Here is a 27,718-nt window from a genome sequence, read left to right on the forward strand (position 1 = left end):
GTTAGCAATTCGTGTCTAATCCTCAAATTTTTACTCTGTGTGCTCCTACCTTATTGTTCTGCATATCCTTATTGGCCCCGTTCTTCAGCAGCACAACTGCAGCCTCCACATTGTTCACAGCTGCTGCCCAATGCAGAGCAGATTTGCCTAGAAAATAACAGATACATATTATTACTGAGGGAAAGCAACGCCATGGAATTAGCAAGCAACCTGCATTTTACATAGTACCTTTCTACTGGAAACACCATCCCAAGGATCTTGCAGATAGATAGCAGGACTATTCCCACATAAATATATATGGTTCAAGCATAGGCAGGTTAAGTAGTTATCTCCAGGTCATATGGTGAATGGCAGATGGGAAATGAACCAGTAACCTGGAATCTAATTCCTTGCCTGCTAGACTTCACTGCCTCCAACATAACATAAATAAGTCAGTCAATTCCAGTTAACTTACCAAAGTCATCAATCGCATTAACATCTGCGTGGCAGTTAATGAGCTCCTCCACCATGCCTTCCACTGCAAGGCGAGCTGCCAGAATCAGTGGAGTGGTCCCATCATGCATGCGAGCATCCAAGTCTGTGGCTCGGTTTCTTATTAGAATCTGTAAGGATTAAAATAATGTAGTGCAGCAAATGAAGGAAGATTGTATTGATATTAAATTGAAAAATTTTCAAAATAAAACAGATTCTTCAATGGAAAGATTGAAAAGATTCTTCAGTGGTAGACAAGTTCATTTAACTAAAAGATCATCAGCTTGTTCTAACAAACAATATTACCTGAAAAACTCCCTGAGCATCAGCTGCCACGGCAGCATGCAATGGTGTGCGCCCCATGTTATCCTGGATGTTTGCATCTGCACTGGCTTCCAGGAGGCGCTTGGCTGCATCAGAACGGGCATATCTTGCTGCCAGATGTAGTGCTGTCTCTCCTGTGCGATCTGTCTGGTTGTGAAGATTTGCGCCTTGGTAGATGAAATCTGAAATGACGTTGGCAGAGGCATCTTCTTCTTCCTCACTATTTCCAGTCTCCAGTCCTCCACCACTACATGATGCTATCATGAGTGGAGTAAAGCCATCTAAAGGGAAAGCATTCCCAAGAACATGATGGGAGAACAATTCAGTAATATTCCAAGTACAAAAGCTTCTTAGTGTGATATGCTACAATCCACAGTGAGTGATTTTTACTTGATCCACTTGCTTGTTAAAAAGGAAGGTCAATAGTGGTCAGACAAATGGCTAAAATTCACATCTGAAGAAAACATCGAGGAGCAGAAAACTGGAACATTTGTGAGTTTATTAGCTCCCTTAAGATTAAAACTCATCAAGATGCTATACTCTGCTATTAAGCATAACAGCCTAATAGAGAAATCTACATGTTGCATAGGATATATTAATTAGAAGTCACACATACCTGGTCCCCTAACATTCACATCCATACAGTCATTGTCAATTTCCCCCTGTGGTGGGGTAGGAGCCATGGACGGCACACGAAGATCAGCTGCGTCTAAGTGTTGTTGTGTCCATTGCCTGTGATCTGTTTGATCATCAAAGTCTAACATTGCTTGTTCTTCAAACTGGCAAAATTAAAAAAATGCCATGAACAAATTTGAAACAAATCTTCAGTTAAAACTGCCAGGCAAATATGAACACAATTACAAAATAAACAAGTCAAGCCATTAACATCAAAGCACATGAAAGGCTGCTTTAGGCAAGGATAGTTTTAATAACTGAATTTAATTTGAAAGTCTTTACCCGGAATCGTTTGGTGTCGGATGGCTCCTCATCACCCCATTCATTTTGATTATCATCCATTAAGGACATGTCCAGAGAGTTTTTCAACGGCCTGTTTAAACAATAAAAAAATAAGAATATGTGTAAGTAAACATTCTTTATCAGTATTTCCAAGGATAAAAATAATGTTAATTAAAAGGGTGAAACTTGAAATATTCAAGGTTGAATCTATGTTTAAAAGCAATTTAATTCTCATTAAAATGTAAAAAGCAGAAAGACAAGGTGTACTTACTTTAAGCCAACAGAGTCCTCCCCAACAGGCTCACGTCGCTGCTTCTTGCTTGGTTCTGTCACTTTGAAGCCCTCGGGAAACCACAGTTGTCCATGCTCTCTCCTGCGTTTTCGGGAGACTAAGACCCCAATGCCAATAAATGCTAATAGCACAAGTGCTGCCACCACCACATACATAGGGTACAGCTCAGGTGTCTTCGTCTTAAAATCTGTCTCACCTGCAGCAAGTGAAAAAAGGCACATTTCTTATTCGGAGTTGGGAATATCCACCACATGCATCACCTCTGGAGCAAGAGCCAAGAGGAATCTGCACTAGGCAATTATATTTGTATACTGAAAGCAGGGAGCAGGCTAATAATTTGTAAAACAAGGTTGTTTCATTCGCTAATAATCAGAATTGCTAACCATTTTGATGGGAGAGGGGGGAAAAAATCCCCAGTCTCTTTCAGTCAAGAGCACCGAGAGACAACTTCACAATTTTTTCTTTAAGAAAAAAGGGATTAATGAACTTCAAATTACTGCACATGCTTTAAGCTGTAAAGACGAAGGATTTATTAGGATTTTCAAGATAACAAAGACTCGCAACTTCTAGCACACTCCCGATCAATTTTTTTTTTTTTTGCTAACGATTTTGAAATGATAAACTCTCACAACCTAAACCCTTTGGGATATATTAAGTCCTGGTATTACATTCAACAAGGCTGAGGTAGCAACATCCCCTTTTACTGAAGGAGGGGTTAGGACTGAGCGCAATTAACCATTTTGTAGCCTGAACAATTTTAAACAACAAGACTAGTATATAAAGAAAGCCTCAAAAGGCTTTTTATATCTCAATGCTTATTTTCTTATTTTGTTTATGAATGTGCTTTATAAAACAAACTGGTGTCCTGTCCAGGTGTTCCTACTGCCTTGTGCCCTATGGTTGCTGGGATAGACTCCAGCTGTCCTCCGTCTTGGATAAGTGGGTTAGGAAGATGGACGGATAGAGGGATGGGCATAAAAAGGGTGAACGGACAATTAAAGGGAAAGCACATTGTGTTTGGTTATTGGTGCCACATTTAAATGCATACAGCCTTTTCCCATTTGTCTTTATGTAAAGACCATGTATCTACTGACATTACATCTGCTACATAAAATGTACCACATATTAGCAAAAAAAAAAAAACAGAAGAAATCCCACTCCTTTGTAAGAGCAGGGGGAAATGTCAAGATGTAACATAAATGACTAATTAATGATGGCCCACTACAACTTACAGCGAAGGACAACAACCTTTGACCTCACATTTATCTAATTTATTAAAAATGTCTTACTTGTGACAGATTTAACATAAGGCATATTCAAATTTCCACTGGAGGCAAGAGCACCAAGGAAAGCAGCCACATCTGTTGCACTCTGGAAACATTCTGTTGATTGTTGGTAACACTGTCGGTTGTCAATCTCCAAATGTACAACAGAGCTGAAAGATGAAACAAAGGGTTTTAAGTGTTGCATTACTAGATGTGACCTTCTTCTTTTAAATATAATTTATGAAAATTCCTTTTTCAACACTTTGTCTAAATGTTTGAAAATGTAAAAGTACTATTTATTATTTATATGCTGTATTTGTTTTTCATTTGGAACTAACCCTTTAATTTGCATGGCATCCAGCTCTCTACGTTTTCTGGAGTTTATAGCTGAGTACATAGATGTCTTCATCTTGGTAAAGACATTACTGGAGAAGTCACTCCAGCTGCCTGTTGATCTCTTGATATTATGTTTTTTGAGCTCCTGTTCACTGCCGTAGTATGGGTATATCATGTACTCGCTTTTCTCATCTTTGCGGAAGACAACATTGGTGTGAAGTACCCTACTGAGCTCTCTGAGGAAGCCAAACGAATTGTTCTTCAGCTGTTCAGGTAAGATGTGCACCACTAGCACTAGCCGGCCTTCTGCCAATTTTTCTGGCATATTGGCACAGTCAAGGCCATCCCATTCACACTCTGGATTATTGCAACCTTGATCACAGTGTCCATCAGCATAGTGATCTTTACAGTATTGATCGTATAAAGGGCTAAAGGGAGAAGAAAAGAGATGCAGTTATGAGGGAATATAACCCTTCAAGATGCATAAAATGCGGAGCTTATTTATGATTTAATATATGTTAACAAAGGTAGTTTTCAAGAGAAAACAAAAAACTAAGTTTAATCTTTGCTAAATTATCCAAGGACATGCATCTGTATATAGAAAGCAATGATACTTACTTGCACTGCCCATCCACATTTTGACAATCAAAGCCATCATAGAGACAGCCAGGGTTGTTGCATTGTGTGTCACATTTTCCATCATTGAAGTAGCGCCAGCACTGCAGGGACTGAGTGCAGTTCTTCCATGGATCATTGAAATTAAGGGAACAGTCACCCCCATCCCAGCCACATGCATGGTTGTTGCACAGGCTATCACAAATCTTGTTGTTCTTGCGGTTCTCACATTCTAGGTTCTCACATCGCTCTGTGATCTCAGGAGGTGGTGTGATATTTTGACCTATTCCACCTGTGAAAGTGTGGTCCAGTATGTGGCAAGAGATTCCATTGAATTTGGTGGGACACTCACACTGGTAGAAAGGAGATTCTGCAGAAGGCTTGCAAGTTCCTCCATTGTAACATGGGTTAGAGTTGCAGGGACTATTGACTGGATACTGGCATTCAGTGCCAGTAAAGGCTGCTGGGCACAAACACTTAGGACTTTTTGAAACCAACATACAGGTTCCTCCATTTCGACACTGAAGACTTCCACAGAATCGGGAATCATATTCACATGCAGACCCTTCAAAGCCCTGAAAGGGAAGAGTTGAGAATACATATAAATGCTTTTGTGATAACTGTACAACTTCACTCATCATTATATGGATGTTTTGCAACTGTAATCTATAGTGCCGTAGAACAAATGTAAAATCTGTGAGCCTGTTCTCAAGTCTGTCTCAACCCTTTTCACAAGATGATTATCCAGCTATACCTCCATGTTCAGCCACTTAACAGGATTTACGTGTTAGGTCTACTGTGTTTTTTCTAAATTCAACTTACTGGAAGGCATCTACAGATGAATCCATGAGGTGTGTTACTGGCCACTGCACATGTCCCTCCATTTTGGCACGGCTTTCCCTTGCAGCCATCAAAAACTGCATCACAACGCCTTCCTGTTAGATATAACATTGCTTTAGAAACACAAAATGTTTTCAACTCTATAACATACTGTAATGTTTGTATCTGTCACTCACCAGTATAACCAGTGCGGCACTCACACCGATAGCTGTTTATTAGCTGTATGCAGTTCTGAGTGCCTCTTGGGTCACATGGATTTGACAAGCATTCATTGACATCACCTTCACAGCGCTCTCCCACAAATCCAGCCTGACAGATACATTGGTATCCACCAACCTTGTCGACACATTTTCCACCATTAAAACACTTTGGTTCTTGCGTGATGGGATCCACAGAAGGATTGCAGTCATCAACATTAATTTCACAATGTACACCTAGTGAAAAGTAAACAAAATTCTTGGAAAAATGGCAACAAGAAACAGACAAAAAGATATCTTACTGTATGTACACCATACCATCTCATTACCTAAGCCTGCTTAATCCTGAGCAGGGACACAGAGGGCTGGAGCCTATCCCAGCAAGCAAAGGGCATAAGGTAAGAACAATCCCCTGGACAGGGTGCCAGTCCATTGTAGGGGTACACACTCACACACACCACACACCCACTAGGGCCAATTTAGCTCCATCAATCCATCTAATCTGCGCATAATTGGACTGTGGGAGAAACCCAGGGCACTCAAAGGAAACCTATGCAGAAACAAGGAGAACTTGCAAACTCTGTGCAGGGAGGACCTGGGATGCGAACCTAATCACAGTACTTCAAGGCAGCAGTGTTACCACTGTATTACCTCAATATATTTTTGTATGTGTAATTGGAAAACTAAAGGCTGTTGATCAATCAGTTGTTCAATGACTAAAAGCATACCTTGTGTTCCTCGAGGACATGAACACTTGTAAGTGTTGATCAGATCTATGCAAGTCCCACCATTCTGGCAAGGCTGTGAAAGGCACTCATTGATTTCATCTGAACAGTTCATTCCCTGATATCCTGGTACACACTGGAAAAAAAAAAAAAAACAGTATTTGTGAAAATCTGGTTTATTGCTGGAAAAATGGGCCTTTTATTTACTTTTACATATTTAACACTTCCAATTTTTGCAACACGAGGCTTTTGCCCCTTCACTGTCGTTAAAGAGGAAATATTTCTTTCAAAAAAAGGAACCTGAACATTCCATTTTATATAGTACACAGGCTTTAAAAAATAAAAAAAAAAATACTGTATGCTGTTGTTGCTAACAGTGCACTGAACGCTAAGGACATTTACCTTCCTTTAAACAGAAGTAGGAAAAAAAGTAAAACAATTTACAATGTTAAGTAGTGATATTCCAGGGCAGAAATTAAACACTTTTACAGCTCACATTAATCTTCATAAAAGGCAACCAACTTCTACTACTTAACTTATTTCACAATCGAAAATAAGTAGCACCATTAACTCTCCACAACAGAAGAAGACTCACCTCACAGGAGTAACCTCCCAAGTAGTCAGTACAGGTGGCACCATTCTGACAGGGATTGGGGATGCACTCATCTACTTGGGCCTCACAGTAACTGCCTGTATAACCAGCTTGACACTGGCAGTAATGAGTATTTCCTGCATTCACACAAAGGCCTGAATTTCTGCATAAGTGTGCCAAATCTGTGCCTAAAATGTAAACAAAAATACAATATTTATATCTTTTAATATATTTGTATTGGTTCAGTGCTTCATATTTGAAATATTAGCTTTCATGAATCCCAATTAAAAAAATGTACAAGTAAATAAAAAACAAGTAAAATTGTTGAATAAAATAAGATGTTTTGACACTGTCAAATATTTTAATGAAAAGACAAGCTGAAAGTAGCATTTACCAGGGCTCAAGCAGCTGATGATTGGTAAGGATTGTAAGTAAAAGAAACTAAATGAATGCCAACTGTATTACAAGAGTACAGTGAACTAGCTACACTATGCTACAATATATTAAACGCAAGTCAGGAAATTATATACACAAATGACAGGTAAATGAATATACAAATGTAATGTAAACAGATGTGAAAATACGAAGTGCTCCTGCTCTGGAGCTCACTGAATTAACTGGCTGAGAGTTAAACTTAGTTTCTCTTTCATGAATAAAGAAATATTGCAAAATGCTGCATCAAGAACATGACTGATGCAGTGAATTCTGATTTTTCCTTTAAAATACAGTTTACTAAGTACAACTAACTATTTATGTCACAAACTGAATGTATGGTAAAATGGTGACTACAGCAGAAGTGTATTATGAGGTAACATGATTTTAAAAATTGATATTTCAAGTATTTCAATTGAGGTGACAGCTTCAACACAGCATTTATAGTATATATACATAAATATAAATGTAAATGCATATTCTGCAGACCAATCGTGATAATCAAATTAAATGGTACAGATACCTTGTTGACGGGCTGCTACCTCACAGGAGACGCTTGGAACATCACAATAGAGTCCAGTCCAGCCACTTTTGCATTGGCAGCTATAGGAAGTGTTTGTCTGCCAACATGTGCCTCCGTTCTTGCATGGGGAGGAGTCACACCAACGTACAAGATTCTGAAATGAAATAAAAAGCCTTTTATGAAGAGGCTGTTCTGAAATGAGACTATTACTTAAACAAGAGTGGCCTCTGTCTAATAAATATACTGTATATTTGGGCATAACCACTGCAAATGCACAAATAAGCACCACCTAGAATGCTCTTAAATAAATACAAAAAGTTGGTTTACCCATTCTATTCTCATACTAAAATTCTTGTATGCTAAAATAGCCCTTTGCTTCTATTAATAGACTAAATATAAATGTGTTTTTAGCTCAAGTAAGGCATGCAGGCATATAAGCCACTTCAGACAGTTTTCAATTAGTATATTTAAGTGTTAACATTCAATATATGTTTATCTACAAAATTTTATTAGAATTCAGGAAGTGAATGTCAGCTCAGAGAATGCTGTAGTTACCTGGCAGTTTATTCCTGTGTATCCATGAGGGCAGGTACACTTGTATGTGCCATAACTGTCCTGACAGGTGCCACCATTTAGGCAAGGCTTTGAGTCACATTCATTGATATCATGTTGGCAGTAGCTTCCTGTGAAGCCAGGTGGGCATAAGCAGGTAAATGTATTGATGCCATCCAAACATGTGCCTCCATTGAAGCAAGAGCTGCAGATTGAAATGACAAAGAGTTAAAGATTTTGTTAAAAAAATATCACAGTATTTTTTCCCTGTTGCTATTAGTGATGGTTTGTAAACTAAAGACAAACAGAAATACTGAACTGTGGAAAGTTTTTACAAAGGAAACTTAGAAAAGGATTGTCTTACACTTGGAGAATTGTGTGAGCTTTCTGAAGACAATGGTTGCACTAACAGGGAGGTGACTGTATAAAGTAAGAAACCCCAACCACTAAAATCTTGTCAATATAAAACACAAATAATCAGCCTGACTGAAACACTCCTTCACCTTCCATTTCTGGCAGCACGTGATATTCTTCTTAAGGATTACCTTTCAGTGCAGTCTTGGGTGTTGTTCTCACAGTGTATTCCACTGAAGCCCGGTGGGCAAGTGCAAGTATAGCTGTTCACACAGTCAGTGCAGTTGGCTCCATTTTTGCAAGGATTGCTGTCACATTCATTGATATCCTCTTCACATTTCAATCCACGAAATCCCAGAAGGCAGGTACATACAAACGTGTTGATGCCATCTGAACATGAGCCACCATTACTGCAAGGATCTAAATGTAATAAAAATTTCTATAAATATAAATGTTTAAAATGGACTGAGTAACAAGAGATTATGAAATGACATAAATTAGTAAGTTACTATAGACAGTCAATTCAAAATGAACTAATAATATAAATAAATCTATTATATTTACAGGGGACTGTACAAGTGAGTTTAAAAACAAATGATCACTGCCATACATATCAGAAACCTAAATGTTAATTTTTTTGCTTTCTACCTCCCCCATGTTATTCACAACTCTACTAAAGGAGTTAAAATTCTGTGATCTGCCACTTGGGTACCCAAAGCTAGGCCTGAACAGCTGTTCTTGTGGTTTTGCTTACTTGGCTGGCAGTCATCAATATCCGTTTCACAGTTGCGGCCAGAGTAGCCTGTCTTACAGTTACACTTGTAGCTGCCAATGGTGTTCTGGCAGGAGGCTGAGTTTTGGCAGGGATTTTCAACACATTCATTGATGTCGATTTCACAAGTCTGCCCTAAAAATAAAATGTTAAGAAAAAAATATGAATACACATTTGTACAGCACTACAGACCGTGGTTTAAATATTTCCATTCTGCTTTGTGTAGTTTTGTTGCAAACTGAAATACACTGCCCTACAATAGAAAATAACAGTGTCTTTTTGTATAGATGTTCACAAAAATTATGCACTTTTGGTCAAAATATACTTTTCACTGAATCTTTAAGTAAAAAGAAGTTAACATAACCTAGGCTGGGTATAAATTTAAATATGGCATATTTTTTATATTTTAAAACAATTGTGTACATGTCAAATATTTACATCATATATATTTTAATAGAATATATTGATTTATTTCAGTCTAGTCTTTAAACGATGTTGAAAGTGCACACTGAATACTATTCCTAATGTAGAAATACCACTTTCTCCAATTAACGTGACAAAAAAAAAATTTCCAATTAATACTTCTGTCTAGGTATAGTAAAGTGCGAGTACTTACTAATTCACAAAGATTAATTCATATGCTTAGTAATATATTGCAGTTTTATCATAGAAATGTAAAAGTTACTAAAGTCTAAAGAGCAAATTACCTTGCCATCCTTCTGGACAATCACATGAGAAACTCTCATAATCCTCAGACTCCCTACATTTTCCATCGTTCTTGCAGGGGTTTGAAACACATGGAGCAAGCACTAGTTCACAGTTGTCTCCTGTAAATAAGAGGTACAGTTAATTCAGAAAGGAACAGTTTTAAAGAGTAAGAAACATATAAAGGAAAATCTGTCAATGCTTAGAAAAAATAGTCTAGGGTAGGCTATCGCCACCTAAATAGACAAAAATGTTTTTCATAAATTAAACTTAAATCTTTAGACAAATAGCCATGAAGTACTACATCTCTAAACAACAACATAGTGCTTTCTTTTTCACCTCTACAGAGCCATTTTCTACGGTTTCCACAATAATGAAAACAGGCAGGAAAAGCTGCCCTGCTTCCTTCCATTGTCTGCTAGATTCTACTGCCACAGGATGTTGAAAAGGGGGGCAGGAAACTGGTTGAGTAGCAGTTCCCACCCTTCACATCCAGTGCTAGACCTCTGCTTTTTTCCAATAAAGACGAGCCCAATAGGAAACAAAAACTGCAGACTTAAAACAAAGTGAAACAATGCATTGTAGTTTGTTTTCTAAAAAAAAAAAGCAGTTTCAGAGCAGAAAAATATGGCATAAAAATATTTACTTGCATTGTTCAGCATTGTAAAGGACCAATAAAACCTGCTTAAGAGATTTTTAAACATCTGCCCATTTTTTCTATTCTTTGAAAAATTAGTAGGCAACTGCCACCTGCTATTTTTTTTTTTTGTAAAAGAAAGAAATTGTATTTGTAATATGATGGTGCCAAATTCTGAAGTACGGTGTTTGGTCAGCATAATCATATTGTCTACATGGAGGGGACAGGGTAGTGGTAATTTGTGCCTGAGGAAAGCTCTGTAATGTGTTTAAACATGCTTTGTTATTGATATTATACCACCACAAAATGTAAAGGCTATAGGCGATCAGGTATACTTTTATAGTGATAAATGACATTTCAATGCATATCAAAACAAATATGAACCTCCAGTCTTGTTAATTACATCTATATATAATTACTATCCCATGTACAAAGCCAAGGATCCAGAGTAGTCAGAGCCTTTGACATAATGATAAATTGTAAAACATCCTGATGGGATACCTGTTGAAATTAGACCTAAAGCTAGTAAAAAAGTGCATCCACCACAATATAGAGGAAAACTGGAGCTTGTGGATACAAGTAATCTACATATAGAACAGTGTTCCAATTAGTCTTATATTATTATTATTTTTTACAAATTAAAATACTTAATTCAACACGTTTCCAATTGCTATTATGACTGAACATCCAAACGAAAAGTAGGAATGATGGAGGGCCACAGATGAGCCTGGTACAAAACCAAAAGGCAAATGGTTCCATAAGTTGACCCTTATTTTCCTAAAAATGTTTATAACATTAGGAAAAAATGTATTCCAGAAACTGTAACTGTGTCCATATTCTCAGAAAGATAAGGTTACTTTAAAAATATAAGTTAGGCATTTATATGTGCCTTTATAAACTTAAACATATGAGGAGAAAAATATTGATAAAGAAGAAGAGATAACAGACTGAATTTAAAATATGTTATATACATTATATGACATATAAATGACATACATATTTCAAAAAGACTTCTTACCAGTATATGGAAGCATGCAGTTGCATTTATATCCAGCTACATCATCAATGCAATTGCCTTTGTTAAGACAAGGATTTGAAGCACATTCATTAATGTTTGTCTGGCAATTGGGACCTGGAAAGAAGTGAAACACTTGTTTTAGCTTATAACTGATAGTTGCACTGACATTAATCACTTTTAGTTTTCCTTATATCTCATTTCTTTTGTGACATATATTGTAATTTCAGCATGTCTACTATTTAGCAGGGTTGAAAAAAAGCGTAAGCCTTTCAAGGTTTCCTATATGCATAACTAGACATTTTCAAGTACAACCTTTTCTGCGTCAACCCTAAAAGGCCAGTAGGAACTTGCTTCAGAAATAAACCGAGCAATGAGTACAGGGCAAATTACCAACAATGAACATCTAAAATGGATTACAAAATTGCTGCTTTTAGCAACTCACATTTTACATCCAAAACTGTGACATTTATCTTGCTCTGAGAAGCACCATGTTTGGTACACATTATGAAAGGTTTTCAATTGTAAATGTTTTTTATATAAAAAGAAATTTATTATCTATTCTCAATATAATACATAGTTTCTCGTGTCTTTTTTGCAACTTTTCCACAATCCCTTCAAAGCTTCACTGCCTTATCTTGATAATCATTTTTCATTGTGAGAAAGAACAAATTCTGCTTAAACAACATAATTATCTCAACCCAGCACAATAACTCTTACCACTGAAGCCTGCTCTACAGGCACAAATGTATCCACTTGTCATGTCTTTGCAGGTCCCTCCATTCATGCAAGGGTTTGAATCACATTCATTGTTATTAATGTCACAGTTAGTGCCACTCCAGCCTGGATCACAAACACATTTGTAACTGCCAAAGCAAAGAGGATAAAAAAATAACCTTAGTCTTGTAAAATAAAAAGTAAACTATATTTACAAAACTATATGCATAGCATTAAAAGAATAATATTTTAATCTATATAGAATTTGCAACCTAAGATTGGTAGGATGGATTCACTGAGACCTATAAAGTTAAAACGATCATCATCAACAAGTGCACAGCTCTATGAACATTAAAAGCACTTAACAATGGACTAATCCTTTACTCTTATATAAATTTACTTTTACGTTATTAGAAAATGGAAAATAGGAACTCTGGAGATCACCATAATTGGTTCACAAAAAAAACTAAACATTAATGAATAATGGAAAAAATGAAATGTATAATAATTTTGTTTGAGTTGTAGAAGAAATGCTTCATACCCATTGACTCCATCCTGGCAACTGCCATGAATGCAGGGGTTACTGTTGCATTCATTCACTTCTGAAAGACAAGTAGGGTCATGATACCCTTCTGGGCACACACAGGTGAAGCCATTGATGCCATCTTTGCAAGTACCACCATTGTGGCAGGGATTGGAAGCACACTCATTTATATTAAAGTTACACATAGACCCTGTGGATACAAATAAAATTGAATAAATTAGTAAACAAAACTATTTGATTTCAAAAGCAAACGATAATATCACAATCATAAATCACAAACTAATTAAAAATGCAAACAAGAGTAAGTCTTTAAATATAAGCTAAGAAAAAAATATTACAAATTCAAATCATATTTTTTAAATGAAGAGAGGCAACATGTTTGATATTTAAATACTTGTGTGCCAATGTCTGGCAGCCAGCACACACTACCATGGAAAAGCGGGACAATGTTTACAATAAAAAAAAAGAATCGCAAGTCTCTGAACTAAACAGCTACACTACAGGCTAGCCAGACTCTCTGGAGTTAACAGAAGCAGGAACATTCATGGCTCGTTTTACACATGACTAAGCAACAATTGTTATTCTGCTCCCTGCCTTCAGCCTCCTTTTTATTGTTGATTAAAAATGGTAATGAACTAGTTGTTCCTCAAATTACAAATTCTTTTTTTGTGATCTCTTTTCAGTGCTTGCAGATTTTATTCAGTAAAGAAATAAGAGGAGACTGGACCCCAGGCTGTAACTCTACCCAGCAGCATGTATCAACAGAAAAGAAAGGTTTCTTTCACCATTCTACATACGCAGAATGGTCAAAGCTGCATTACTTAGCTTTTTACAGGTAGATAGACAGTGCACGATGATGTGCAATTGTAAAGGCCTGCTCAAAATAATTTCTTTTAAAAAGTCACAATAAATAAAAAGGTTTCCTGCCTTTTTCATGATTTAAATGTTTGTTTGTTTTTTGCAAATATTGTTTTGAGATACCATTCTGTGGCTAACAAGGTGTGGCTGTTAATATAGGGTAACATGACTAAATGTCTCTTGCTTTTTCACATTATTGCTTTCCGTGCTACCTACTAGATCATCTTCTTATTCTTCTATAGGAATGTAATCTGTGAACATAAAACATTTTTTGTGCTTTTAATTGGATCTGGTGCTTTCATTACTACCACAATGATTTGCAATACCCTTGAATTTAGCAACTAAATGCTGACTCATTTAATTTATCAAGCATGCTACATGCAGTCTGTTGTGCAAAAGTATGTATGAAGCTGAAATAAATTAAATATAATTGACATTCTTTGAAAGGGTATATTTGAAAAAGCATAAGAAGTGTACAAGTCAGGTAGGCAGCTGTAAGTAAAATTTATTGAAGCTTTGGTAAAGGTTTTACAGGCATTGAAAGATGTTTTTACATTTAACTTTCTCTTCTTTTAATTAAAATAGTTAAAAATGGAAATTAGGTGGTCCAATAAGTTCTCTTAATTTCTCATCAAGGTGTATAGAGCCATTAGCAATTGACTATTACAGTAAGCACAGGGTATGGGCGTTCTCTGAGAATTATTTTTTGTATACAATGTTTTGATACACAGGAGTATTTGTCTAGAAGAAGAGATTGTTAAATGTATATTTCATATTTTCAACATTTTAGTGTTATATTCATGTTCATATTTTCTTATTTCCATATTGCATAACATTTTTAATAGACTCACTCTAGAATTTTTTAATTTAGTATTAGATAAGCTAAATACAAGGCCATCATATTGAAGCTTGACTTCTGGTATATACTATATAACAGAAGTAAATTCAGAAAAGGTATTGTCCCTTATAAAAGATGATCTGAGCACGCTTTCACTTTGGGAAATGTCTAAGGTAATCATGCACTATAAAATTCATGAAGGTGCAAAATTACAACCACTGTACCACACAGAGGTAATGTACTTAATTTAAAAAATGCCCTAAAACAAATAACTATCAGTTAACTGTTTATTTAATAATATTCACAAATCATAACGAGACACATATTCAGATACAAAGTGTATTTTTATTCTACAGCAGAAAATTTATTGTATTTACTGTAGTTTCTGTATAAGGTTTGTTTGAGTAATATTTTTAAATAGCCATAAACTAAAATCTGTGCTAGTTATAGTACTTGGGGGAAAAAAATAACACTAGGAAATAAAGGAAAAAATCTGACATAACCACCATGTAACTTTGCAGAGATACATTTCCTAGCATCTTTAATATACGTGTTACCCAATCTTCTGGAAAAAAAGGCAGATCAGCTGCCAGCTATGCTGTTAGCAAGACCAAGTACCACTGTTCAATAGTCTTAAATAGGTAACTTGAGACAGAAATGCTGGAAACAGTCTATGGAAGCCACCTGTCGACAAGGTATAAAACACAGAAAGGCATACCTGTATAACCCAGCTCACAGGCACATTCATAGCCATTAATTTTGTCTATACACTTTCCATAATCACAGGGATTGCTCTCACAATCATCCAGATTTATTTCACAGTTAGGTCCTATTAAAAAAGCAAATAAAACCATTGTAAAGGAGGGAGCCAAACTACATGAAACACTGACATTCACTGCGTACATCTGTAAATAAGAATATAAACTTACCTGCTGTACCCTTAGGACATATACAATAGTAGGCATTGACTCTGTCCTGACAGGTTCCTCCATTCTGACAAGGATGGCTTTGACACTCATTAATTTCAGTTTCACACCGGCGACCCCCATAACCAGGTTTGCAGAGGCAAGTGAAGGTTGCCACGCCATCCTTACATGTTCCATAATGGCAAGGATCTGGCTGGCACTCATCAATGTCAATTTCACAGTGGGGGCCTGTAAAACCTTCAATGGAAATTTAATGGAAACAATTACTTTAAGAAGCACTCACAACTTCTTTGAAAAGTTCAAGGAAAGCAAAAGGTCACTACTGCTCTTGGAACACACCAATACATACCCTCAGTGCACTGGCAAGTATACTTATTAGAACCATCAATGCATTTGGCACCATTTTTGCAAGGAGTACTAGCACATTCATCTATATCCACCTGGCACAACGTTCCTGTGAAGCCTAAAAGAATGGAAATAGATTAAGTAAAAATGCAAACTATGACAATAATAACAAATAAAATAACCTACATAATCAATTTCAGTAGTACAGAGGATGAAAGCCCATGCAAACTGCATTGGTGCGAAAGGCAGGAACCAGCTTGGGAAAAGCACTAATTCACTGCAAGGCCCATTCATTCATACACTCACATGGATCCAGTTTATAGTTGCTAATTCACGCAATGCACAAATGTTGGGGAATATGGAAAGAAAACACTCAAACTTCATATCAATGAAGACCAAGTTTGGGATTCAAGCCTAACACACTGAATAAATAAGAAAATTTAAGCACTGCACCATCCAATAGCACACATGATTAAAAAATACTGAAAATATTATACATGAATTTATGTGGATGAAAAAACAAGACAGTGAGAGGTACAGTGTCCCTGCCCAAGCTTTTCAAGTTATTACAAGTCAATATATATTATTGCTCACCATAATTTTCCTATGACCAGCAAATCTGAAAAGTTCAAACTGCAGTTTAAAAAGGTATATTTCAAATATACAGAACTTGGTTGTTTTAATATTTTATGGAGTAAAGATTTTCACAAAAATGCTTTAACTGTAACCTCTCTTAAATAAAGTGCTAAAATATGTTAAACTTACTGCAATAGAATTCTTTAATTGTATAATATATGTTTTTCAAAATACTACCAATAAACTGTAAAATTTACATGACTTAATCATTATTTTTTTTGCAATAATTTCAGAAACTTCCAGGTATTGGACAAATGTTTACTTCTCTGCATTAAACATATAATTGGAAATAACCAACTGAAACATCTAATTCACTCTTACCTACCATTAATTTATCACTAGATAAACTGTTATAAAATTTGTGTCAAGGTCTTTTTTTAGACAAGGTATTTAAAACATGTATTTCATTAAATGATCAAAGCTATTTGACAGAACTGGTGTAAAGTCTAAATTTCAATTGGATGGGTACACCTACAGAAAGCAATCACCCACAGCCAATTTAGAAAAACTAGACCTAAACAGATGCACTATGAAACACCTTGACTTTAATATTTAGGAGGTGTTCAGCAACTCATTATTATTTACAGATACTTATTTATTCAAGGTCAATAATGAGTTCATAACAACTATAACTATAATGTTATGGTTGAATGTTACAGTAACAAATAATGAACCAACATAACATAGCAGTCATTGGACCACAGCCTATTCTGGCAGCACTGGGCACAATTCATTAAAACAATCCTGGACATCCAACCATCACAGAGCCCATTCACACATGCACTCAATCTGGGCCAGCTTGTAACCACCAATTAATATACAATTGACAATCTTTTGGGATGTGGGTAGAAAAGTGGATTAACAGAGTGAAATCAAAGCAGACAGGGACTGTGCTAACTCCACAGAAACAATGTCCTGGGATGTGACTTAAACCTAGGTTACTTGATTTAAGAGGTGGCAGCTTTATTCACTGCACCACCATGAACAAAGTAGACATGCCTAACAGATGCCTCAATCAGAACCGTCCAATTTGAAAGTTTTGGAAACAAAAGCTTTTGGAAAGGGGAGAGAGAAAAGCAGACTTTAAGATGAACGTTTTGTCCATAACAAAAAGAAACAGGGCAAACAGGACTCTAACACTCCAACAAAAAATGATGAGAACATTCTAAAAACAAAACAACCAACCAGACAAACAAATAAATGCAAATCTTATATTGTTATCAAATCTTGATTGGCAAAACAATTTTTAAATCTGCTTTTGTCTAATTTATTTACAGAAATTGAGATCTTGTGCCCACTTTTTTCTCCATTATTTGCTCTTTTTTAGTCTTTTTATTTTTTGAAGATTCATCATCTTTAAAAGTTGAAAAGTGTAAAACTTTAAAGCTCCACACTTCCTCGATTTTAGGGCTTATATTAAACTATTACTTAAGCCTCTCTCATTGGATTTTCCTGCATTTTCGTGCCCTGCCTGCTAAGCCTGCCTACAGGCAAGGATTAATTTTTGTATCCATTTCCAGTTCAAAGGCCCTTCTAACAGAGTCTCCATCGACTCTCCTCTCTTACCTGTGGGGCACTCGCAGTGATGTGCGTTGATCTTGTCGATACAGTTTCCATTGTTCAAACATGGGCTGCTGGCACACTCATCTACATTGTTTTCACAAAACATTCCTGCATAACCTGTAGATCAGAGCATAAAAGTTACTGAATGCAACTATCTAGTCACACACATTCAAAAAGACTAAGAAACAACCTCACAGAATCTTCTCGCTGGTCTATGCCAAAGAACTTAACAGCAGATTTTAATATTTTAAATGCCAAGAAATAAACTTTACAGTTATAGTTCTTAGATTTTTTTTAAAAATTAAAAACAACTCTGCTAGTTTACATTTGTCACGTTTTTTGCCCCATCTCCACAGGCTACTCCAGACCTTTTCTTTATGTGTGAAAATGCTACTAATGCTACCACTCAAATCTCTCAGATAACATACCATACAACCTGTGCCTGAATTTCACACTGCGCCTTTTTCTATGATATTTTTAAGAAAGACTTTGTTACAATATAATATTAAATGTACTTTATCTCTTCATTAGTGTTTTGGAACTGTGCATAGATTTTCTCTACACATAGATAAAAATAAGTATACTAATTTAATGTAAAATGTGGTGACCCTAGTTTAGAAGGTGGTTTCTCATCTTTTTCAGTGATTTCATGTCTGTATTTGGAACCTCACCTGACATGCAAATACATTGGAATCCACCAATCTGATCCAAGCAGGTAGCATCATTCATGCAGGGATTTGACATACACTCATTAACATCCAGCTCACAGCGGGGACCAGTATAACCTGGAAGACACTGGCACTGAAAGGAACCCTTGGTGTTGATACATTTTCCTGAATGCTCACATGGATTGGCACCTAAAATGCAAAATTCAAATTGTAGCATACTGTGGTAGTTTTTCAGCTAAAATCTAAATTCTATGTAAAAAAAAAAAAAAAAAAAAAAACAAACAACAAAACCCTTAATAATTTAGGATGTGAAAAATGATTACCTAGAGCACATTCATCAACATCTACATTGCAGGCTGAGCCAGTATAGCCAGGTGGACATGTGCAAATTGCCTTGCCGTTAACTGGATTAGTATCACAATTGGAGCCCATTCGGCATGGATTGCTAATGCATGCGTCATTCAGGTGGCACAGCAAGCCTGAGAAAATTTGAAAAGAGTCAACAAACTAAGAGATACTAACATTTTTCCTCTAGCAGTAAGCACTTCATAAATATGTGATAACTATCAGTTGTTAAGATTTCCACCTAATACAAGTCAATAAATGTTTTAAAGAGTGTTACTCACCGGTGCGTCCATGTGGACACTGGCAAAAGAAAGAGGCAACACGGTCATGGCAAGTGGCTCCATTGTGGCAAGCAGCATTAGCACAATCATCAATATTTTCACTGCAGTCATCTCCTGTCCAGCCATTTACACAGACGCAGTTATAGCCACCATGAGTATTATGGCAAGTACCTCCATTCTGGCACGCATTTGGCATTAGCTGGCATTCATCAACATCCTCAGTGCAGTACTGGCCTACAGTTACAAAAAGAACCAAATTTCATTATAGTTCACTTGACATGTGGCTCTATTAGTTTTGCAACTACAAAGCTGCAGAGAGAGAGTATGTACCTGTCCATTCTGGTGGGCACTGGCAGTTGTAGGTGTGAATTCCATCCACACAGGTTCCTCCATTCTGGCACTTGTTATCTGGACAGTCATCTACATTAGTTTCACAGTTCTGACCTATAAATCCTAGTGAGGCACAAAAATCAAAACCATTACTTTACATATGAATTACTAAGTGAATTTTCATCTAGTTATCGCATTTCTGTGTTCACTGAATACAATTGCCTCAACCACAATATATGAAAAAAAAAAATGTTTTGCACTAAGAAATAATTGATCAGCCTGAATTACTTGACATTATTCTCCTCCTTTTAAATTCATATTTTGTTAGAATGTCTAATCTGTAAAAGAAATATTAGTATGACAGATAATGAGGGACGTTCAAAAAGTTTCCGCACTTTTATATTTTCGATGAAAACGGTGAAGGCATAAGGAGTAGTAATTCAGCATTAAAAAGTTGGTATGATGCTGGGAAAATTGCATCGCAAACGAAGGTAACTATGAGGAAAAGTGATGTAATCTGTTTTTGAAATTCTTAATAAATAGAGTTAAAAAAAATGCAAAAACGTTCTGAACAACCCTCTTATATAACTCTCAGAGATGCATCCTGAAAGATATATTTTGAAACCCTGGCATAATATAAATGGTTTAATGTTTAACCCAAAAACAATTCAGTTAATTACTGACTGACCAAACTATGAGGCACTACGCGTGAAGCATTATTCACAAGAAGATAAGAATCAGACACAATGTAAACTAAGAGCAATGCCATCCATCCATCCATTTTCTAACCCGCTGAATCCGAATACAGGGTCACGGGGGTCTGCCGGAGCCAATCCCAGCCAACACAGGGCACAAGGCAGGAACCAATCCAGGGCAGGGTGCCAACCCACCGCAGCTAAGAGCAATGTCCTTTTCTTTATAAACTCTGCTGTGAGCTACATTTTAAGAATACAATGTTTATGCAATCAAAATTTGAAATGACTTTTAACAAGGTATTGGCAAAACACAAGATAAGATAAATACAACAGGCAGATAAAAAATGGTTTGATCTTGATATAACTGGACTATTTTGTCCTTTTGTGTATTCTTTTGTATTTTACTGTTTTAATAAGCATTTGTGCACTTATATTTACAAATGTATTTTTTATCTTTTTAGTTTGTATTTGTTATATTCCTTGCCCTTTGTGTGTTGAGCCTTTGGGCATAGGTTTGATGCTACAACTGTGAGATTGCTCCCTGTCTTACTTATGCTGTTGGTTTACACAGTAATAGTACTGCAACATTAGTTAATAACTTCTGCTGTATGTATCTCTTGTGGGTTTCTGGATTTTTGATTCTGCAATTGCTTCCTTTTTTCCTTACCTTCTTGTTTAAGGACATGGGCTTGTTTAAGGACATGGGCTTGTTTAAGGACATGGGTTTGTTTAAGGATAGACATCTGGAATTCTGAGCTCGTTTACTTTCTTTGGCTCTTTAAATACAATGTATCATTGTTATTAATATGGGAAAGGTGATATATAAATAAAATGCATTATTATTATTGATCGGTTACACGTGTTCCCTCCTCCTTTCTGAGATTTTTAATATTTAAGCTTTTACTAATTTTTGAAAGTCTACTCTATTTTGGGGTAAGGCTTACCCTGTTTGCTTGGCCTCTCTGAAGCCCTAAAGCCTATATCTTGACATGAACCTGGATCTTGAGTTTGTGGAACACAGCAGATCATAATTAATTTGACCATTAATCTTTTTAAAAAAAAAAAACACTGCATACCATGAGGAGTGGAAGAAGCCCTAAGCTCATATCAGAAACAAAAAGCATAAAGTAGTAATTTGTACCATAAAATTAGTCCATTGCACAGTGCACACAACAGCTTGGTGACTCAGAACTGAACAACTGGATTATGGAATGGAATCTGCAAATGTAAATTCACAGACTTCTACATACATTGCTACATAACTTCATAATCCAAAATGTACATTAATGTAGTAGGATGATAAGGAAACTTTTAGTCTTGTGAACTTATAGTTACTATAATTTAGTAGCCTTTACACTTTTAAAAGAAACACACATGAATACTAGGAGAATAGGCAAGAGATCCCCAGGAAGAATCATTAGCAAGATGTGAAATGGCCTCTATCAAAGCTGTGTATTGAAGCTATAATGCCCATCATTTAACCATGCTGCCTGTAAAGAATGGCCAGTAACCAAGTTTTTTTTTTTCCATTCTTGCTATGGAATGAATGCTTTTCCAATGTAGTACACAGTAATATCCCTGCCTGTCAGTTTGCTACATGTCTTCATATGTTTCCTGTAGATAAGCTTGCTGACAATTTCCTTTTCTAGCAATTCACAAACGTAATCTGCTCTGGCCAAACAGGAAATATTCAAGACCTCCTAGTTTCTAGAAAAAAAAAGTTAAGTTTGTATTCATGTGCTATGTAAGGTAGTGACAACGTCTACATAATATTTAGTGAGATAAAATTTAAATCTGCAACTTTATAATTGTATTCTGTAGTAATATTTATGTACAGTTTGTATAGATGTGTTTAACCAAAAAAAAAAGTCCAAATACTTTTTAACAAACAAAGATGCCACCATGACTTCTTGCTCAATGTTGAACTTTTCAATAAGATAAATTAAAAAAAAAAAAATCAGCAAGCCCTTACCTGGCAGACATGTGCAGTCATAGGTAGTCTCCCCAGTCTGTCGACATGTGCCCCCATTAAGACAAGGAGAAGGACTGCATGGCACATAAAGGATTTCACAGTTTTTCCCGGTGAACTCCACTGGACATGAGCATTTATAAGAGCCAACCATATTATGACAGGTACCACCATTCTTACATTGCGGAGGATTTAACGCACATTCATTGACATCTTGTACGCATGACTGTCCATGAAAACCTGGTGGACACTTGCAACGGTAGTGAGCATCAAATGGGCTACACTGACCACCATTGGCACATGGATTAGAGGCACAGGGGTCAGGCTGATGGCAAACTTGACCTATTAAATAGACAGGAAAGTAAATTGCATGAATGTTTACAAGATGACCTATTTTTGTGCAGCTGTCTATAGATGTAGTTAAAGGTTGTGCAAGCACTCAGAGCAACATTTAGCAGTACAGTATCCTACTGTCATAATGCATAGTAACTATAAACACACTTTTAGTTTAAATTAATCATCTTTAATTATCTCATAATATAAATGGGTTGGTAAAAAATAAGCAGATATGCCTTCTTACCTGACCAACCTGGTGGGCAACGACATTTGTATTCATTGAGAGAGATGAGATCACAGGTCCCACCATTTTTGCAGGGATTGTTCAGGCACGCATGGCTGATTGGCGTGAGGCACAGCTGATCAGTAAATCCAAGTCTGCAGTTACATTTAAAGTCCATGCTGTTACCACGATCAATCAAGTTACAAGTTCCCCCATTGTTACATGGGGAGCTCATGCAGGGGTCTTTAAATTGGCACCTCCCTCCAGCATATCCAGAAATACACCTAAAAACAAATGGTATAGTAAATCCTTAAAGAATAAATATTAAACTATAGTAATTTTTTGTTCAGAAGAAAATAATGGGAAATAAAGTAGCAGCTTTGATATGATAACTTGCACACTCACAACTACATGTAAACTTTAATCTTTTGTGGTTAAGATCCATTGTAAATTGTAATTATATTGTTTGTATGAAAGATTAAGAAAGCGTTTTGAGGTCTGTATGAGGAAATAACTTGAAGCAAAATTTTTACTAAAGTTAACAGGCACAGTCATTAAAAATAAAGTGCACTTTACAAATTGGTCATATTCTCATCTGGCCACAAGATAAATACTACTATCAATTAAACAAATGTAAAAAGAATGATCTGGAAAACAAGTGATCTTTTAAAAGACCTCTGCTAAATTATGAATTTAACCACAAAAAATCAAAAAATACCTGAAACCTGTAGCCGTTATGATAAGGTAGACAACAAGGGTTTATGAAGAGCAAACACAAATTTGCCGCTTGGAAAGTCTCCTAGTTTTAATCAGTATATCAACAAGGGAAAAAAGTCATCAATCACACAATGAAGTGGGAAAAGATGAAGAGGAAGAAGATATCAATAGGAAAAAGTACACACACATTGACATCCATGGGCTGTCATGCATATGAAAAGGATTTCAGTGTTGCACAGTATAAACTATTTTGGAAGGTGGACTCTAAAAAAATGACTTAACCATTAAAACAGAACTATGTTATACAAGATAAATTAATAATTTTCAATGGTTTCCAATAGTGTCAGTAATAGTACTGCTGATTTCAAACAGCAACATAAGTTCTACATAAAAGTCTGATGATAGCAAATGATTAGTGAGAAAAACAGACTACCCTCAAGGAAAATATAATACCCTCATTATTTGAAGACCAAGGAAAGAATACAAACATTCAAAATGTATTTTTATGCAACTTCATAACACGTGAACATGAGAAACATTTAAACTATAATTACATTACTGCTATTTGTAATGCAGAACATTCAATGTATGGTAGTTTCCTTAAAAGTTTGTAATCTAGTTACACTAAGAGACTCAATTAAAAGTACTTTTTATGCAGACATATATATGTTAATGAATAACTAGTACATTGCTCTGTGATGAGAGGTAGCAGACAGTGGGTCTTAAAATCTCTTAGCAGAGCTAAATAAAGCTGCTTCTTCTGTTGATAATGTTGCAAATAGACAAAACCTAAACAAATTTGGTATAATGAATAACAACATTAGGAACACATTATGGACTCCTGACTTTTGTTTGTCAGTTTGAATAAATATGTTTGCTTAATAAAGATTTAAAATAAATAGTTAAGTTATTTACATTAAGTTAGGATTTATGGTGCCAGAGTCATAAATGTTTTGTCAAAAACAGGCCACTCTAACTCGAATGTACTAAAATGCTTTCAGCTTCTGGCCAGGTCTCTAAGGCCAAAGACCCTTTTTTAAAAGCTGTTTCACCCATCAGTTGTGCCCTTTACTAACCCAGATAATTGTTGATCAAAAACAAAGGTGACAAGCGCCACTCAGTTTGCAGCTCCCAAGGAACCCGACACTCCGTGGGAATCCTCTTTGATGAAGTTTAAAAAAACGCCAGTTCACCACCTGTTCCCTGCATTCCCCAGAGCTAACCATGCCTATAAATCAAGTCCATAATAAAAGGATGGTCACTATCCAGACACTACTTTGAAAAAACAATGGTAAGAGAAATCCATCTGGGATCAATGATGGTCAGAGTTTTGCTGTGTAGAAAGAGTAGAATTGGCTGCTATAAAATCTTATTTAATTTAGTTTTTGTTTCTTCCGTAAAGAAGCTACAACTCTCAGTGCTGTGTATCTTCACACCATGATGCTTTAACAATATAAAGATTCTCAGGTTGTGTTTTGCTAGGACTATCACATGCCTATAAAATTACATTGAAAAATAAACAGCCAAGGGCTGTCTTTCTCCGAGCTGTCACTCATACATTTAAACAGTATAAAGCATTTGTTCTAAACCAGATTATACTCAGACTTACTGATCTTTCTGAAATACTCCTTCACACTCATTACACTAGTATTTCCCACAAAAGTTCAAAATAAGTATACTTTCCTTCCTTATGTTTCTAAAACAAATGTTCTGATGAAAATCTCAATGTTTTGTTTTGGTTTAATTCATAGGGTTTCACATATCTAATGAATACTCCCCTGGACTGGAGATTATTAGGTATAAATTAACTGTTGCATTAAAATATTCAGCACAAGAGGGATGCCATTAAAGTAAAGACACGGTGTCTTCTTCAAAGATATTTACCTATACCTAAATTAATTTTTCCAATGAATTATTTAATATATTTTGCATTTCTCTTTCTACCAATACAATGTAAAACCAAATTCCATACTCCTCTGTTCTGTTAAAAAGGCCATTATCTGCTGCAGATAAGCGCAACTGTAGAAACCCAACCTGCTACTAATGAAAATCTCACTAAACAAAGCCAATGATAACTTCAATAACCAGTTGCCTGTTATCTTATTAAATGACTCTGTTAATCATTTAAAAATATAGTATTTTAATTAACTATTTTTAAGGAATTGTGGTCAAACTACTTACAAAAAAGGCATTTCTACTGAGCACAATTAATAGTGAAATTATTTTGTAGACACTAAAAAGACAAAGATAGCTGAACTTCACAAGGAACAGAAAAAGCAGACCCATAATTATATCACCCTTTGCACAGGCTGGTGTGAAATGTTGTGATGGTCAGTCATCACAGAGAAAAGTGTCAATATGATTGCTTCTAACATATATGCATGAACTCTTGATTTGGCCGTCTTAAAAATATGATACTGAGATTCATCCAATCATGTACCTTTTATTTTACTTATTAAAAGGGAGTTCCTTTGTGCTTATTTACCAATATGGGCAACACTGAAGTGCAGTGGTTAGTGCTGTTGCTTTGCAGCTCCAGGTATTAGGCATCACTTAGGTTTCTTTTCTCATCTCTGAAATCTGCATAATAGGTTAAGTGGTTAGGTCAGTTGGTCTGGCATTTATGTTATAAATGCTACTGTGATAGGCAGTGGCATCCCATAACAATGGAATGAGTACATCATAATTATGGGTGAAGTACCAAGTTTAAATTGTCCTAAACACTGACCTCCTTCTCATTTTCAAATATTCTTTTACTGGTTATTATAAATGTAACACTGTAATTCTAAACTCTGTACGTTTTTAAACACTGCATATTACACATTGACACACTGCTACAGTCCTTTATCAGATTAAAGACAATGAATTCAAAATATTTCAGAATTATTAAAAAATGTCAAAAATTTGAATAAACATCTGTTAAAAATATTAATGGAAAATAAGGTTTAAAGATTGTACTAATGTCTCTTTTGTAATTAGGGTCATTCCCAAAGCAGCATGTTCCAATTTATTGTCTGCCACTTTGTCTTTTTCTTATGCTATGATTTAGAAGAAAGAGCTTAAAGCTTTTGTATTTAATGGTAGCTCTATACTGTAAATACAGGCTAGCTCATACAGACTGCCTGATTTTATTAAGTTTAAATGATTTTCACCATATTATGTACTAGTTCAAAAAAAAATCTCCTGTGCACACTGAACATAACACATGTGATTGCACTTGTGTTCCAATGGATATTAGACAAAAGCTGATTTCTGGAATGCACAAACTGCAGCATTCAATTTGCTTTGCATGGAAACAGTAAAGTTAAGTCTTTTCAGGTTAAAAAAATGAAGAGTTTGCTTGCAAATAAAAAATGTAAAAAAAATGATATAGTGTAAATCTCTTGTCACCATCTGCAAAACAAAGAGAATCATTTGGCTTTGACTTTAACTGTATTATTCATTCAAAATACAAGGTACTGTCTATTTCAGTGACTTTGAAGTTTCAGCTCATATTATCAGACTTCAAAGCCAGGAACTGCTGAATACCTTGCATTCACAGATTGAAGAAGGACTCCTCTCTGCCAATCAAGGCTTCATAAAAACAAAGGCAGGCTTTCCTCAATGGGGATAGAGAGATTTGATCAAGCACCATTAAAATGCTTGCACTGGCATTTCATAAAAAATACCAGCATCACTGATTGTTTTTTTTTTACTTTTACCATCACATTTTCTTCTGCAATGACACAATATTTTCCTATCAGATGATATCTGAATACTAAAGCCAGGACTTCTCCCTGTATAACGATCTCCTTTATTGAGCCCCCAACATCCTCCTTCCAAAAAAGATTTATGAGGTATGATAGCACCTGCTGAGGGACTCAAATGTCTCACCTTGCTTCAAAGAACATTTTGGCAACTGCAAATGTTCTTTAGTCAGTGTAATGTACTTTAATAAATTTACACTCGGTCCACTTCAAAGTCAATGCTTTGTTGAAGAAATAAAACAACAAGGTGTAGACTAGCCATCCAATAAACACATCTAATAGATCCTGCTGTACACTTTCATGTTATAAAATAGTAATTTAAAAAGTTACCTTTCTACTAAACTTTACATTTTTTTTTGCAAGTCAGTTTGTTCCAT

At 35.7% G+C, this 27,718-nt stretch overlaps 1 protein-coding gene across 1 annotated transcript in view; it reads right to left on the reverse strand.

Annotated features, from left to right (window-relative positions):
- Positions 1-27,718, reverse strand: part of LOC120535787 (neurogenic locus notch homolog protein 1-like) — a 45,899-nt gene that overhangs the window by 4,592 nt on the left and 13,589 nt on the right. Inside the window, exons 3-33 of the mRNA XM_039763855.1 lie at positions 22,900-23,162; positions 22,323-22,661; positions 19,656-19,778; positions 19,326-19,559; positions 19,023-19,178; positions 18,703-18,888; positions 18,035-18,148; positions 15,837-15,950; positions 15,491-15,724; positions 15,280-15,390; positions 12,863-13,055; positions 12,325-12,470; positions 11,608-11,721; positions 9,955-10,074; positions 9,230-9,382; positions 8,667-8,895; positions 8,125-8,326; positions 7,570-7,723; positions 6,618-6,802; positions 6,026-6,158; positions 5,277-5,534; positions 5,083-5,195; positions 4,264-4,835; positions 3,648-4,073; positions 3,334-3,479; positions 2,024-2,240; positions 1,753-1,843; positions 1,412-1,574; positions 778-1,076; positions 455-602; positions 50-147 (exon numbers count right to left, since the gene is read on the reverse strand). Of these exons, the coding sequence (XP_039619789.1) occupies positions 50-147; positions 455-602; positions 778-1,076; positions 1,412-1,574; positions 1,753-1,843; positions 2,024-2,240; positions 3,334-3,479; positions 3,648-4,073; positions 4,264-4,835; positions 5,083-5,195; positions 5,277-5,534; positions 6,026-6,158; positions 6,618-6,802; positions 7,570-7,723; positions 8,125-8,326; positions 8,667-8,895; positions 9,230-9,382; positions 9,955-10,074; positions 11,608-11,721; positions 12,325-12,470; positions 12,863-13,055; positions 15,280-15,390; positions 15,491-15,724; positions 15,837-15,950; positions 18,035-18,148; positions 18,703-18,888; positions 19,023-19,178; positions 19,326-19,559; positions 19,656-19,778; positions 22,323-22,661; positions 22,900-23,162 (6,034 nt within the window). The remainder of the gene's footprint in view (positions 1-49; positions 148-454; positions 603-777; positions 1,077-1,411; positions 1,575-1,752; positions 1,844-2,023; positions 2,241-3,333; positions 3,480-3,647; positions 4,074-4,263; positions 4,836-5,082; positions 5,196-5,276; positions 5,535-6,025; positions 6,159-6,617; positions 6,803-7,569; positions 7,724-8,124; positions 8,327-8,666; positions 8,896-9,229; positions 9,383-9,954; positions 10,075-11,607; positions 11,722-12,324; positions 12,471-12,862; positions 13,056-15,279; positions 15,391-15,490; positions 15,725-15,836; positions 15,951-18,034; positions 18,149-18,702; positions 18,889-19,022; positions 19,179-19,325; positions 19,560-19,655; positions 19,779-22,322; positions 22,662-22,899; positions 23,163-27,718) is intronic.

This window comes from Polypterus senegalus, chromosome 9, assembly GCF_016835505.1.
Source record: "Polypterus senegalus isolate Bchr_013 chromosome 9, ASM1683550v1, whole genome shotgun sequence".
NCBI classification, from domain to species: Eukaryota; Metazoa; Chordata; class Cladistia; order Polypteriformes; family Polypteridae; genus Polypterus; species Polypterus senegalus.